Source organism: Sardina pilchardus, chromosome 16, assembly GCF_963854185.1.
Source record: "Sardina pilchardus chromosome 16, fSarPil1.1, whole genome shotgun sequence".
In the NCBI taxonomy this organism is placed as follows: Eukaryota; Metazoa; Chordata; class Actinopteri; order Clupeiformes; family Clupeidae; genus Sardina; species Sardina pilchardus.
Window position 1 is genome coordinate 6,771,689 of NC_085009.1, and position 16,759 is coordinate 6,788,447.

Consider the following 16,759-nt stretch of genomic DNA (forward strand, 5'->3'; position numbering starts at 1 on the left):
GAATGAAATTACCAGTGCTGAAGGAATAATGCTCATCACCCTACAATTTGCCGTCCCAATTTTCGTGGCTCCCGACCGTCGCGCGGCACCAACAATACGAGGCAGCGTGATTCTCTCAGCAGGTGTCAGCGCCACACGTTTCAATATTCTCCAGAGAGAGAGAGAGAGAGAGAGGAAACTAAATCACCCCCTTTCCCTTAAGGACACTCCATCAAGGAGCAGAGAGAGGACACAGGGAGAGAGGATAAAACCTATTATAGGGACATATGGTGAGCAGCGGGGTGATGGTGAAGGGCCACACCTCAACATGACAATCACAAAGCCCACACATCTCCCATCATGCTATGCTGGGCTAATGTTTAGCTCCAACACAATAGTTGCCAATGCATCTAGATGCTCTCTGAATACATGGAGAGAGGGCAGAAGAGGTGGGTCAGAGAGAGAGAGAGAGAGAGACAGAGAGAGAGAGGGGGGGACAGAGAGAGACAGAGAGAGAGATATTCTTGCGGAGGGTTTTCGGCATAAGAACACATACATCCACAGCCCACAACACACAATACAAGTGGGAACAGGAAGAGTGCACTCACACATGCAAAAACAAAGCAGTACAGCGTATCATTGTGTGCTTCCACTGTGAACATCTCCCATTGTTCCATTCCACAGAGGGTCACATTTTCAAGTCGCATAAACAAATCAGAGTACAAATGGATGAAGACCACTTGACATCAACACAGTTCGACTACTGAAGTAATGGTATGCAACCCTTATCTTTCAGTCTCTGCATTGTCATGGTTACCAGCATTTGCTACAGGTGATCAGTTGGGCAATGCAGGGTTTGATTGATGGTTTGATGGAAGTGAAGCCCAAACTACTGACTACAACAAACAGGTTCACATCTTTATAGCACTGAGATCCATCCAATTTGATTCCCTCTGTCAGTAGCCTATCCAATATCACGCAGGTCAAAACTTGCCAAGATGCAGTTTACATTCGAGTACTGCAGTGAAGAATGAACATAGGAAATTCTGACTGCAGAAAGCAATTCAACAGTGTAATAAAAGTTGGCTTAATTGCATGCCATGCCTTATTTATTATTGTGGCATTACATATTTTAATAGAATTGAGCAGTTATGGATATGACGTTTCTACTGTGGTATAGAGTGAATGTGGGAACGCTTTCAGCTTCAGAGTAGCCTTCTGGTGGCAAGCTGTAAGCAAGAGCTTTTACTGAGAACCAGAGGTATGAAAAGTCAGATAATGTGGTTTTCCTTTCTACAATTATTTCAGTAATACAAATGCACTTGAAGTCAGTCCAGTTGATGAGAGGACACAAGGAATAGAATGGCAGAATGCCCAGAGGAATCTTTTTTGGGTCTATGTACTTTTTTTGACGAGAGTTCTGGGGGTCTCGTCAAAACGTATTAACCTTCAGGATGTGATGGGCACATTGAATTATGGAGGACACTTTTGTCTGTGTCTGTGTGAGTATATGAGTATAAGAGTACGAATGATTGTGTGTGTGTGTGTGTGTGTGTGTCCCTAAACTATCTGCTTTCTCAGTTTCTCTTCTCAAACTTTTTGACACAAATCATCTCAGTTCATGGTCACTATTGCCTCTGCACATTAATGGTGAATCATGACCGTTTGAATACAGAGCTAGCATTGATAAATCTGTTTGAGAATGGAAGGTAGTTAGAGATGTGAAGCCGAGCCAATGTATTCACATAACATCAGCACTGTACGTTTGGGGCAAATAATCTGTGACGGTCAGAAGTGAATGAGAGCTGTGAATCTGGAACAGGGGATGGGTGACATCTCTGAGGACAGATTCAGCATGATCCAATTTGTCCAAGGCCTGGCCAACCCATTTCATTCAAGTTACCTGCCATCTCCACAACCACAGAAAGATGAGGTGATCTATTCCACTTTGATTATCACAACCACACACACACACACAAACACACACACACACACACACACTTTGAATAAATCTCTGCTATGATGCTCAGAGCCTTTCATCGTTACCTGAAGATAACAGGGATAATAGCTAACTGCTAACAGGCCTGTATTGTGGGTTTTGACGTTGCCTGGCAACTCAGCAAGGGACTCGTTCATTTCCACAGAGTAAGTGCTCATACTATTGGTTTCAGCATATGCTTACAAGCATACCAAATCACTTCTGTTCACAAAGGCGATAACCTCTAGATCAAACATCATGGCCTCTGGTACTGTCTCTGTGCTTGTTAGGGGTGGCTTCTTCATATCAAAGACAAGGATAAAGATAATCCAGGACAAGGACTCTTGAATTACATCTAACAATACATCTGTAGAAACACTGTGACTCTAGGCCCAAACCATAAAACTGCCTCGAGTTACACAACCTTAGCTTGAAGTGCAAAACCAAAGCAAAAAACATTTTGCTAAATGATTGAAATAAGGAAGGACAAGAATGTATTAGTGAAACACTTTAAAAGCTAGAGAGTAAGGAAGCCATTACAGATGGTCTTTCTGACTTGGGGGCCTGCAGTCAAATGCTGCTAAACAGTTTTGCCTCAGATCAGAGGGTTGGATTATGACACCAATGATTTATATTGCTTTAGTCTGTGGAACTAAAGTGCATGAATGTGGGCATGAACAGGAAAATCCAAGCTGACATGATTAACAAGCGCTGAGAAACAACGTGTTCCTCTAAGATAGCACCCCAACTGCTTGAGGGGACACACTTGATTGAGATGAGTTTGTGTGTGTGTGTGTGTGTGTGTGTGTGTGTGTGTGTGTGTATCCCCCTAAATGGTTCCAACCCTTCACAACTGATTATTCACTCAGTAAAGATATCATGGGTCATGGTTCAGACAGCTTGTTGTCATAGGTGAACGCAAGATGAACTGGAAAACATACACTGGCTTCGAGTTGTGAAACCATTCCACACATGCACACACCGAAACAGATGGGTAAACACAAGGGGCAACCCTGGCCATTGAGATAAAGTTATCTTCAGCTACTTTAATGGCCACAGTGAAGCACCAAATGGGCCTTAAGAGCAACAAATGATTATACAGCCCCCAATATAGATAGAGTGTCACAGATAACAGCCACGTTCACTAGACAGGGAAGCTTCCGGGTATGACTTCCGTTGGTACAAACTGATTACTTTATGACTGACCCTACAAGAAGATGTGGCATGGAACAATATCAGTCACTGCCTCACCGGTCAACCAAAAAAGACCTAAATATACCGCAGAAAGCAAACCTGGCCCCAGAGTGAAAGCGAGACTATCATGGGGCAGGCTTGCTCTTAAATTGAGCTCATTCGGCTCTGCTGAAAATCTCTTTTGATGCGTCTTTTGTGCGCTCTCACAGCGTTTAAATACACGCTGGGATGAAAGCACTTTTGATACGCAGACAAGTGTTTCAAAGGAGCGTTGGGCAGGAATGAAAAGAGCCCCCATAACACCTCACGGATTTATTTTGTGGGGAACGAGAAGAAGACTGACTCGTTCGCACAACCTAAAATTTGAAAAGTCTTGGGACGCTTTAGGCAAAAATTAGAGCCTATAAATTATTCAAAGTCTGACCTCTCTGTTGCACATTTTCAGCTTAAATTACCTGTAATTACCTGCTTCTGACTGTTTAAAACCAGGGAATTCAGCTCAGGGGTCTAGTCTTAATAGAGCTTATGCTAATTATAACAAATAATTACATTTGCCAACAGTCTTCTAAAATAGACCTAGAAAATAAAAGATGAAACAACATGTATGAATAAAGACCCATGTTCTACTATATCTGCACTCTCTCAGTCTTTGGGTCTTGATATGACTACATTACTCATACAGTAAGTAGCTGGGTTCTATGGTCTCATATAAGATCTGCACTCTTCCAGGAAAGTAAACGTTACAAATGAAGTCTAAAACGCTGCTGGGGGAAAAAAACCTATTAAAGGATCAGAGGAAGGAGTTTTTGATGAAAAACTATGGTGATGGTTCAGCAAACTGTTTACTCATGCTGCTTTACCCACGTGGAATGATTGATGATAAATTCACCCCTGGTTTTCCCTCATGCAACAACTTATGTACTGTGCAACAGTGTGTAGGCAGAGTCAGACTTCAACAGATCTCTCCTACCTCTACAATTGTGGTTTTGGCTGCCTTGCACATGGGCTGATTGAAATTTCTTGCCGTTTTCCTGAAAAAAAAAGGGAGGAGAAAAACAAAAGACATTGACATCACAACAGGAGAAAGACATCACAGGCATTTTCCATGCTGCATAAATCTCAAGGCGTATTTTGCTGCTGTGCTGCTGGGCTGCTCGGTATCAGAACATTAACTGAAGAGCAACTGTTGCACCCTTGTGGTGAGAAATGATACAGCTCCTGTAGGCTCTGCAGTGTACTCAAGTCAACCTCTTCATCGCCACAAAGATGATTTGTTATTTGAACATGTGAGAAATGTCAAACTGAGACCAACTTTAAAGAGGAACTATGCAGGATTGGCGATTTCATCTCTGGTTTCGGTTTCGTTGTTCGTTTTCGCTCGTTTTATGCTTGCATTTTCTCTGCAGAGCTTCCCCGACAGCTTTAGCGTGTATATTTGTACATGTATCTATATTTAAATATATAAATTGCAAGCGTGATTCTTCGTCTCAGACTTCCAGATGTAAACAAAGAACGATCGTCTCCTGCAGAAAGTTGCATAGGGTCTCTTTAATTATGTGGCGAATGATGATAAATTGTTCTATATAATTCCTGCCTGTCTTGTGCCATGCTGGCCATAACATTTCTTCAAAATTAATTTCACCTAAAAGCAGCAGTAGGTTTTGGCAGAAACTAGCAATCCAACAGTGTAAAAGCCATGCCAACTCTTACAATCACCAATTACAGCACAGCTGGCACAGATATCGCTAGACTTAAGCATATCAACATTTTCTCACAACCCAATTTGAAGATCTACAGCACTAGTTGCCTGTAACAAACATGCGTCAAACAGTGTCAAACTGTTGTATACTGTCTCTCTCACTCTCTGAAAGCCCTCACTAAATCTCTGACACAAAATATCTTTTTAAATCACTGATTAACAGTTGGGACCCTAATGTGAATAATGGACAACAAAGTGCAAAATCGACTGCATTTATAACTAGGCAAAATCAATTTGTTAATTTAACACCAATGGCAAGACCTTCATCACAAACACTGATGAGTCAGCCGAATGCGCCTGCATTCCACACAATGCAGCGGGTTGGAAAAGTATTCAAGCCTCTTCAAATCCATCACAATACCAGGGGAGTCAGCAATGTTTGTGAAATTGTTTATGTCTTGGTGTCATGGGTACGCTCCGGCATCTTTTGTCTTGTGCCTCAATGTCTTGTGTGTGAGCATGTTGGGTCGCACTCTGTGCATAGAAAAGGGCTATATGAATAAAAGTGACTTGAGTTGACCATTTTCACATTTTAAAAAGATACTTTAAATAATAAATAAAGTTGTTGGCCATTAGTTGTTGGTTTTCTATTTGCTTGTGTTCGGTCCAATTAACATGTAATGGTTTCTGCAGACTGAAAAGTTTGTATGTGGGTGTTGTAGGAGGTGATTATTATCTTCCAACTTTCACTAATAAACATAATTCTGCAACATACGGTAATGACTTCTAACTAGCCGTTCTAGTAATTATGTTTTATTCAAATTTGAATTATTCATTTATTTTATTAATGCAAAACTCAATTCAGTCAGAGTGTGCCTAGTAAATAGGGATATGACCTGATTGTATTGTGTTTTATTTGTATGTCACTTTGGACAAAGGCATCTGCCAAATATCTATAACCATAACCAAAACCATAACCATGATGATATAGATTATCAAAAGAGTCAGAGCAGGGGTGTCAAACTCATTTTCACCGAGGGCCACATCAGCCCAATGGTTGCCCTCAAAGGGCCAGATAACTTCTAAGATTTGTAGCACCAGCCAAAATCTTTAGCATCGGTAAAACTTCTAAAATCGAGAAGAGCAAAAGGTATCAGCATGACATGTTCTTTTTTATTATTGTTATGTTTTGTAAAAACAAAACACCACTGTCAGTTCCAATTACAGTTTGACTTTTCAATGAGGGTCACTGGTCAGTCAGGAAGAGATCATGCCATGGATTCTTTGGATGGATTTTTTTCATATTTCTGAGTTTTTAGATTCGAGTATATTCAACTTTACTGTCATTGCACGAGTGAAATACCAGTAACGAAATGCAGTTTTACATCTAGCAAGTGATGCAAACGAGTAGGCTAACTGTCATGTCAAAAAGTGCATCCATATGAAATGCGTCACTAGCCTACAGTACACCGTTCCATACACATACAGTAGAAGCGAACGGTCCCGGTGGACTTTTTCTTTGAAGTTTTAAAGTTGAAAGGTGTTGTGTGGATTCTATGTTGTTCGTTTTAAACTGAAATGAAAATGCAAAGCAACAGGGCGATTACTACAAACTTCTGGCATACCTCTGCTTGCCTGATATGAATGCACCTCTTCTCGGTCAGAATAGGCTTATTTTCGCTTTTGGCCAAACAATCACTTGCTCGATTTGCAAGGATTTGGAGCTGGATTTTTTGGATAATAGGACTAGACACAATTACACATGCCTTTTAAACGTAGACGTAAACGTATCACGTAGTTTACAACTTACATCGATTCCCCTCTCAAAGAAGCACACGCACTTCAAACAATCATGCGTTTCACAGGCAGGCTAAACCGAGCGCGTAATTTAGGCGCTCCGTTCGCTAAAATAGTTTGGAATACTGGTCTATTTTGTTTTCACACGTATACGTTGCTATCACATCTGATGTAGCCAGTTGCACTGATCATAGAGGAAGGTGGTTGATGTTGCTGCCTTGTCAGTCTCACATGCGTGCATTGTATTGCAGTGTATTGCCTATACGCAAAAACTGTATCGGACCTTTTAAGCTCTCGCGGGCCACATACTGTATCAGACCCTTAAAGCTCTCGCGGGCCATATGAAATGACGTGGCGGGCCGCATCTGGCCCGCGGGCTTTGAGTTTGACACCTGTGAGTCAGAGAGTCAATAGATTCCAAAGATTCAAATAGGTAACAATAGTCATGTATCAAACCATTCCGTTTCTGTAATAAAGGTGGCTAGGCAACATCATGATGTCACAGCACATAGCACAGGGTAAACTGGATTTTTTGTTCACTATTTCCTGAGTTTGTGTAGAAGTTGGCTGGTTTCATATTTTGTGGTAATTTGATGTTTGGATTTTAATTTTTGCCGATCTAATGCAGTTCTGTTGGTTTTTGGCTTGCTGCCTGCCAGCACAGCAGAATGAGCACGGTTCAGATACAACAATTAAGAAACGTGTCAAAAAATACAAACTAGGGGAACTTAAGAGAGAACTGGAGGCCTTGGGGATTAACATTGACATGGACATGGACGAAAATAAAAAGAATCCCAAAAAGAAGACCAAAAAGGAACTTAAAAAGCTCCTGATAAGAGGAATAAAGCAGGTTGAAGATGGCAGAATTAGTCTAGAAAAGAGGACAAGGGAGTGGGCAGAGGCATTAACTCCGCCATCGGATATCCCTGAAGATGTTGCCATTGTTCTTCGTGACCTAGACACGTTCTTAGACAAACAGTTAGAAGAATTGGAGATAAACGAACAGAGAGAAGATGATATACAGCTTTTGATGAAAAACCTTGCGGATCAAGTTGAAATGAACAGTGCAGACAGAAAAGAGCTTGAGATCACTGGACGGCAGAGGGAAGACTGTGTGAAAGTTGAGCTCGGCAGTCTCCTGAACAAAGTAGATTCAACTCTGGGTGAGTAAAGGACATCAGCTCACAATGAGTATAAGTAGCCTTACAACACCCGACTTTGTCAAGTCAAAACTAAGCCATGTCAAAAGTGAGCTCACATTATGCCCTATTATGTTTAGCTTAAGAAGGATTAACAGAGGAAGGAGAAAAGGTCAGCAATGTTGAGGCCAGAGGCTGGCGACGGAAAGAAGGCCGAGCGGGAAGCTCATTTCTGGGGTGCCAGAGGAAACCGCAAAGGCTCCATCCCCATAAAGAGGTTTCAGGTGGCAGGGAACAGCAGCAGACGGCTGACCTTGTGAAGGTTGACACAAACGTCAATAAAACCAATACCAGATGTCAAGATCATTGTGTGGGGATATTTCTGTGGGGACTGCGGAACCTTCTAGGAGTAAAGGGACAATGAATAGGGACAAAAAAAGAAAACCTGCTGTCAGTTGTAAAACTAAGGCTGGAGGGATGTTCTACCCACCAGTAGGAGAATTGACAAACACATAAGGCTAAAGCAACACTGGAATGCCTCAAAACCAGTGGTAAAATAAAATCCAACCAAGGGTCTACAGTGCAGGACCAATATTCATCAACCTAGATGTTCCATAATACATTTTAGGAGGAGGAACTGGGGGGAAAACACTGCAGGACAAAGCTGGCACTGTCTCACATCAAATGAATTAAAGCTGTTGTAGACTTTGCACTTCATCTGCCATTTAAATCAGGGTCCCTGGAGTGATGTGTGATACATCATTCAGTAGAGAAAATAACTGCTAGACTGCTGTTCATTTCACTTCATGAGGGTTCTCTGCAGTCACCTTGGTTGACAAAAAAAGACTGCCTTTCAAGTGCTTTCTATTATGGAAATATCACGAGATGATAACATGAACGGTGTGAAACGACCCAGACTTGACATGTAAATATTGGCAGTGTTGTAATGTAAACACCTGCCTTCACCGATGGGCTGTAATTGGTCCGCAGTAATCTGACAGGGAAAGTTAAAGAAATAGGGCGGTACCTGAAGATAACGTTGCCAGCGCGGTCGGCTTTCCAAGCTTTAACCAGTGCGTAGTCCCCTGTGATGGATTTCTCCATTATGTAATGCCTGCCATTGAATTCACGAACCTGGGTCACAAAGACAGGAGAAAAGACAACGGGGAGGTGAATTTGTGAATTTGAAACATTAACAGTTTGCTACTTGTTCCATCTACACTATATAATGCTATATCATATAAGTCAGTATCAACTAAGCCCAACAAAATTCAGGCATGATATGCTCCATTTTGGTTTTTGAGTTTGTTCCAGTATTAGTGGGCTACTGTTTTCAGGCCAAGTTTGGAACATTCTTGACTTGAGTACAAAGTCAGTATAAATTAAGCTCAACCAGATTCAGGCTAGATCATCTGACAGCGCCAACAGCTCCATTTTGATTTTCGAGGTCATGTTCCAAGTCTATCTTAGTGTCTTTAAGTGTGTTTTACAGCAGATTTCCTGAAACAGGTTTTTGTGTGGCCATTTTTCAGTAGTTGTACATCCTAAAGGGTGAACAGTAGAAATTGTTACCATTACTTTATTTGAACAGGTAATAACTCATTAACTGTTGACAAAACAGACGGCCTGTCAACCCTCAACGTCACCGGCACCCTAACAACATCATTAGCACAATGCAGGTCTAAACCTCCACAGCATCATGGAGAGATATGCAATAGCCAGCATGCTCTTTACAGTTTCCCTTATGCACAACACACAGGTGTCCTTTAAATTAGATTTGTTTGGTACTGTAAATCCAAAAGAAGAAAGTACAAAGGTACTGTATGTCCCCCTGTCTCATGGTGACTCCATTCTGTGCATTCACTGGCCATGAAAAACATCAGTCGTGGCTCTCAATGGCCATGGGGACCATTGGAGATGGTTAAAGTTGTGGCGTGACTTGATAACGACCGAGTAATCACCTCTCGCTTCTCACTGGCGATGGAGATGGAGCCGTCTTTGTTGTACTTGATGGGGGAACCGCCTTCCTGAATGAGCGTGCCGTAGCCCGTCGCAGTGAAGAATGCTGGGATGCCCGCACCCCCTGCTCGGATCCTCTCGGCCAGGGTGCCCTGCAGAGGAGAGGAAAGTGGCGAGAGCGCAGAGGATAAATGAACTGCAATCGCAGGGATGGATCTGGGCACACAGGACTGGCACAAAGCAACTTTTATAATGGCAAACAAGTACTTTGCATAATTTTAAAACGGTGCACTGCTATATTTTTTATTTGCTCAAATTGTATAATGTTACTGTTTAGGGAAAATCTGAATGGTTAGGGTGTGTCGATGGCGTGCATGCAAAGGGGGCTTATGTGGAAGGTGTGACCTATGAGGCGAAAGGAATTTGTACCTGAGGCGTTAACTCCACCTCCAGCTCCCCGGACAGGTACTGTCTCTCGAACTCAACGTTCTCTCCCACATAGGAGGAGATCATCCGCTTGATCTGCTTGGTTTGCAATAGCAGCCCCAAGCCAAAATCATCCACCCTGCATGGAAAGTGCACAAGCAAACAGTCAGTCGGACAGACAGGCAACTGGCAGTTCTACTTCCTCAGCAACATGGTTTTTATGTGGTTTCACCATTACAAATACACACAGAATTTCTGTGTGAGGAATTAAACATACAGTACTTCAAACATACATTAAACATACAAAAATACATAGATGATCATTTTTTTTGTGTACAGCTGAGGTCATGAGGATTACATAAGGGTTATCATTTGTTCTGGCAAACGACTGCACCAGAACCTCACTTGCTGATGAGAGAGGAGAGACTTGCAGGGGCTCAAACACAAAGTTCAATCTAAAAAAGCTTAGGAGTCCTTACATAAAATATTGCCCACTGTATAACCGAATTTACTGGGCAATAAATCTTTGTACTCCTTATGACTGAAGTGCGTACAAAACCAGTATACACAGGAGCTGTCTGCAATTTCTATACAGCTTTATGAGAAGAGTTGGACAGTCTTATCCTTTATGCAACCCCACCCCCCCCCTTTCCTCCTTTCTCCCTTCTCCATTCTTCCAGTATCTCAGCAACCACGGCCAGACTGCCAAGAGGTTCCAGAGGAATCCAAGGTCACATAAGGACTCCCTCAACTCTCTCACAGCTGCTCAAAACAAAACAAAACAAAACTTAACTAACCAAAACAGAACTCAACTAAACAATCGAGACTGAAATCCAAAACGCCAATCTCCTATTGTTTCCCTCCCTTCTCTCTATGAGGTCAAGGGTTTCAGTGTCACCATCTCTAAGCGTCTCCTTCAGAAGAGCCTATACAAACTTAACTCACAAGGAGAATGACAGGCAAGCAGTCTACCGGCACTAATGTAGTAATTCATTAACAAAATGGAGCCATCTGAGTGAAACAGAGTTACTTATCAACAATACAGTAGCTGCAGGTGGCAAGTCAATCTTTCCACTCAACTGTATCTATATATCAGACACATAATTCATCTCATGTGGTCCCATTCTATCCCAATTAGAAACACAGAAACATTTTTATTTCTCAAAGACTACGCTCTAGTGTGCTCCTCTGATCAAACTAATCTGATTTGGCATCCCTAATTGTTGCCTCAAAGACAAAGGAGGAGGCCAAGAAAACTCACATGCTTAGGAAACAGTGTAACCTCACAGACTTATTGGGTACAACTTAAGCATGCTTTGAAAGGAAAGCCCTCCATTTCTATTTGCTAAAAAAGAATATGTGGATAATATTAGTAAGTACAAATGTCCATTGTGCAGTACGACACACAAATTCAGCAGTTTCGGCAGCTGGCTGTAGCGCTCAGTGGATGGCATTCCCTACTGAGTTAGCTATGAATGATTCTGCACGGTGTGGCTCAGGCGCTGGTTTCAGATTACAGTTTGAACAAAAAAGACTTCTTCTGGGAGTCCGGGTCCGGGAACAAGGTCCTTTTCAAACATATGTGTGGTCATGGTGCTGCTAAAAGAGCTTGAGTGCAAGCCAGAACTACAGTAACTGCCCTCTTTTGGTGTGCCTCTCAACATTGCAGAAAGAAAAAAAAAACACATGGTTTAGCAGTGACTATTTAAAAAGCAAAATCAGAATATAATTGTTTAATATTGGCATGGTTATAATAGGAAGCCACTTATATGCAGCCAATTACAGTAACATAAAGATAAAAAAAATAACCCCATGAACCAGTCAGACAAGCAATGATTGGAAACAGTAGAACTATAAATACAACCACTAATGCCTCTGTCAGCTGTGATTGGCCTTAGCAGTTGACCTAGTGATATAAATATCAAATTTTGTCAACCTTGGGACGGAAGCAATTCTCCAAATCTACGCTTGAGACATTACTCCCGAAGATTTCATCAAAAGGATAATACAAGTCTGTTGAGGGAGGGGTCACTGAGTTCATTTCGCACTCAAATGAAATGTTACATAACCATCCCAAAACCTTGCAAGTCTGCCACACAGGAGGAGGAGTTCAATGACCCCAATAACAAAAATATCACTTGCAATCAAACACAAACTGATAAAACATCCGAAAGTAACAACCCTGTCTGTGTTCTCTCTGACCACTACCCATCCAGAAAAACAAACACATGACATGCAGGCAGACAACAGAAGACGCATGAGGCAAAGTGTCCACTGACGCCATGAGAAGGTGGCGAGACCTGGCATGACGCCAGCACAGCTCGCCCTATTTATAGACGCAGCTTCACATGACAAATTCTTTCCAATAGACACAGCTAGAGGTGGTTTGGGCATAGAATCTCATGCAGGCACAAGACACAGCGGATGTACTAATAGTGCATACTGCACATCTAGGGAAAGTGCACATCAAGAGGGAAAAAAATGAGAAGCTAGTCTGGAACATCAACCACCTACACAACACCATTTTGTCCTTGTTTAGTGACAATAATCAATGGGTGAAAGACTTGGTAATTATATTGCTACGCTAACTGGATGCTTAAAATATAATGCTTTATTAGTTACATTTAGGGATAAAAATAAACGGTGTACTACGGTCTCATTATAGCTAGGAGGTGGTGTAGTTTACTGTGTCATACAGTACAGTATACTGTGACATGCATAGTATATCAAGTTTCAGTACTCTCACATTCACATGTCCAAGTGCAAAATGCAGGTAGACAGGTGTTTGAACGTACCCGGCATTGTTACTCACAGCCGTGAGACCTTTGACACCCGTCTTCAGCAGGCTGTTGATTAGATTCTCAGGGATACCACACAACCCAAACCCTGGGGAGAAACCGTTAGTGGTGTGATTTAGTGGTCCAGAAAAAATGGAACAGGCGCGCGTGTGTGTGTGTGTGTGTGTGTGTGTGTGTGTGTGTGTGTGTGTGTGTGTGTGGGTGTGGGTGGAGGTTGGTGCATTTTCAGAAAAGTGCATTGTGGAAAAAACTGCAAAGACATGGCAATATTGTACATTCTTTGTAAACAGCACATACACACTTGAAAAGACAGAAGTGGGCAAATTGGCTTACCACCAACAAGGAGTGTGGATCCATCAGGGATGTCCTTCACTGCTTCTAAGGCATTAGAGTAGAACTGGGATTCTCTGTGATTGGAAGTAGAAAAGTAGCAGCAGCAGGCCTGTGTGGGTTGAATCAGTTGTAGTACTGTAAGTGTTCTCCAAGCACCTGTCTGCATTTCACCTTAGCATAGCACTGAACGGTCTAATGCTCCAGCAAGGAGGGGAGGCCACTGACCAAGGATATCAAAGGACACTGATAGTTAGAAATTTGCTCTAACTCTGCCTAATCACTGAAAACGCACATAGTAGGTAAATGAACTCAGTGAATATCTCAGTAATCAATGCAAGCTACAATTATGCCATTCATTGCATGAGCCACAAACGAATTAGCTGATCTGTCAGCAGACAGAAGAGGCAAGCCATCATTTAATTGGTTCTTTTTTTTTTACAATGAAACATCGTTATCTAAGGATGACATAATCTAGGAACAATAGAGGATGTTATGTCATTTGAGTAATTAAACAACGTTGACGTGCAAAGACTTCAATGAAACACCTGAAAATAACAGAAACAAGCAGTCCACTTTTTCAAACGGCTGGTCTTTTAGAGAGAGTTATCCAACACCGTTGACGAGTCTGCCCTTGCATGATGACGTGCCTGCACAGCTAGCATGGGGTTAAGTTAATTTACAAATGAGCAATTTTGCCTAAACAAATTAACCTTGAATAATTAAATAATTTACCTAAAATTACAATGCGACAAATACAGTGCAAGTATTATCTCTACTAGCAGGTGACCGGTTTTATTTGTGCAACGTATGTGAGCGTTGACTTATTTCAGAGAACCTGTCGCCTCGTGCACTTCAAATCGAGGATAACCTAGCACAAATCATCTGTCGTAGATCATAGCTTGAAACATTCGCGACACAATACTGACCTTCAGATTGGAATGGGTTGCACGATTAACGTTCAGTCTAGAGGCACCTGGTACATTTCTGAAGACTAATCTCTCAGCTCGGGATAGCACTTTGAGGGTCGCCATGTTTAAAAAGTGCAGCGCTTTTGTTGTGATGGGGTCGTTTCTAGAAATGTATATCTACCTCCTGTCTGTCAGCTCTCTCTGCTGTCTGTCTGCCAAGTGCAGAAGGAGGAGGAGCCAAAGGCGCCAAGACGAAGGAGTGACATGGGCTCGACTTGCTACTTATAATTTAACTCTTTCGGTACTGTATTGATGACGCGCTTTTAGGGATCAAGGCAGCTCACCACGAGTTAAAAAGGTATTTTGTTTGTGCTTGGTTTGTTTCTTCCTAGCTCGACTAGAGCATGATGGAACCAATTACAATTTTATGGGTCAATTTTATGAAAGTATATCTGCCAAATGAATAAAATTTGTATTTTTTGTTTCTTTTGGAAGTCAATCAAATTCATTGATCAGTGGATTTTTTCATATTGACATGAATATCTATACAATTACAGTAGGCCTACATGAAAATGTAATATTATATTAATAATCTGCCAACCACTCTTTCTGTATGCTATACATGAATCGTTTGACTTAGCAACGTTGTTCGAACATGTATTTTCATTTTTGTCAACTTTATACTCTTTGAGACATAAAGGGCTGTTAAGACTGATTTGTAATTGTTCCAACTACCTACTCAACTAGGGTCTTTCTCTGTCTCTCTCTATTTAACAAGAATACAAAGCCCCTTCCATCCAACATAGGCCTACTCTCATCCATCCACAAACCAATAATTCATCCATTCAACTGTCAACTGTCAACATCCATCAATCTACCTGTTCATACTTTGCATGTGACATCTACTGGCTAGCGGGCAAGGACATCATTCTCCAGCAATGAAACTCTGTAAACTAATCAAGGATCTTGCCAGATATGTCGACAGTTTTACCATGTGAAAGTTGTGTTTTGAGGTGAAAATGACATGCCAGATAGTATGATTGATTGGATGCACTAGCCCCTGCGGGGTTATGTTGTACTTACCATACTACCAAATTTGCTGTCAAACTTGTTATTCGCCGACATTCCGATGAGGACTTCATCACACAATGGAACAATGTCACTTTGTCAAGTCAAGTCAAGTCCATTTATTTATATAGCGCATTTCACATGCACTGAGTGCAATCCAAAGCGCTCCACACATTAGACGCATCCTAGGCTACTACACAAAGGACAGAAGATGCCGGACGGAGTGACATAGTCGCCAGCGTACCGGCGACACCAAGACAAAAACAAACAAATTTACAGAACAAGACAAGACCAGACATGTCAGATGGAGTGGCGTAATCGCCAGCGTACCCATCTAACGGTAGACATACAAAACAGACATAAAACAGTTAATAATAAAATAAAGAAATAAGAAAGAAATAAAGAAAAGTTTGTGTTATCAGTCCAACTCATTCCAATGGCAAGATAGTGTAGTCTTCAGACCCACCCGGAGGATTTAACGTCCTTGTAGGCAGCAATCTCGATAGAGGTTGTGTTGTAGCTACAAACATGCTAATGTTAGCCATTGTTTCTTGTCCGCCAGTATCATATCAGTGTCATTTGACTGCAAAGTATGAATACACAATTAAACTATGCGTTTATCACATAGACCTATCACCATTCATTAAACCATGTCAACCTAGCAACCTCCATAGCAACCAACATAATTACCCTAGCAACCACCATAGCAAGAACTTTATTTGACATGGCAACCATTCTATTTATCCTAGCAACACCATAAAAAAAATATTTTTTGTAGCCTGGCAAGCCAAACTCTACATTAAATATATAGTCTGGAGTTGGACCATTCACAGGACTGAAGTCTGTGGGTGGGATGAACCGGTGTCTTTCAAACTGCCTCTGCACGTAATAGGCCAGCATTTGTGACCAATCGTAGCCGGTCGGCAAAACGGCAAATACATCCTTCTTTAAAACAAATGACTTCAAATGACAAATGACTTCAAATGACTTCAAATGACAAATGAGTGCTTCTTTCTGCTCAACCTTCAAAGAAAAGCCCAAGTCTAACTCTTCCAAAGCCGATTCAAACGAGCGCGCTTCGTTAGCCTCATTCATCTTTCGTTGTTCTCTATGGTTGTTCAACACGGTCTCACACCCAACTCGTCGAACGAGGACGCATAGTCAAGCCCACTGGCGTCAATATCGGAAGCCGAAGGTCTGTCGTCACCGTGCTAAGGCGGGCTCAAGGACTCCGTACACAGATAGAGCATTCTGATTGGACTGGCTGCCTTGGTGCCGGACGCAGGATTTGCCTTACAGAGCGTTCACACTGTCTACGTCCGTCAACAGATCTCATTTACTTTGCATGGGGCGGACTCGAAAGGAATTGTGGGTCCGTCCGTTACTTCAGCTCCGCTGCCTTCGTCAAAAAAGTTGAGAAATGTTCAACTTTTCAGGCAGCGACGGATCCGTTAGCCAATCAGATAGCGTGTATGCAAATA

The 16,759-nt window shown here is 41.9% G+C and overlaps 1 protein-coding gene across 1 annotated transcript in view; it reads right to left on the bottom strand.

Annotated features, from left to right (window-relative positions):
* oxct1a (3-oxoacid CoA transferase 1a) overlaps positions 1-14,417 on the bottom strand; it is a 49,275-nt gene extending 34,858 nt beyond the window's left edge. The window contains exons 1-7 of the mRNA XM_062516759.1: positions 14,229-14,417; positions 13,303-13,411; positions 12,967-13,057; positions 10,175-10,310; positions 9,748-9,897; positions 8,814-8,920; positions 4,122-4,182 (exon numbers count right to left, since the gene is read on the bottom strand). Coding sequence (XP_062372743.1) covers positions 4,122-4,182; positions 8,814-8,920; positions 9,748-9,897; positions 10,175-10,310; positions 12,967-13,057; positions 13,303-13,411; positions 14,229-14,333 — 759 coding nt within the window. The 5' untranslated portion in view covers positions 14,334-14,417. The remainder of the gene's footprint in view (positions 1-4,121; positions 4,183-8,813; positions 8,921-9,747; positions 9,898-10,174; positions 10,311-12,966; positions 13,058-13,302; positions 13,412-14,228) is intronic.
* Between the last annotated feature and the right edge of the window lie 2,342 nt (positions 14,418-16,759).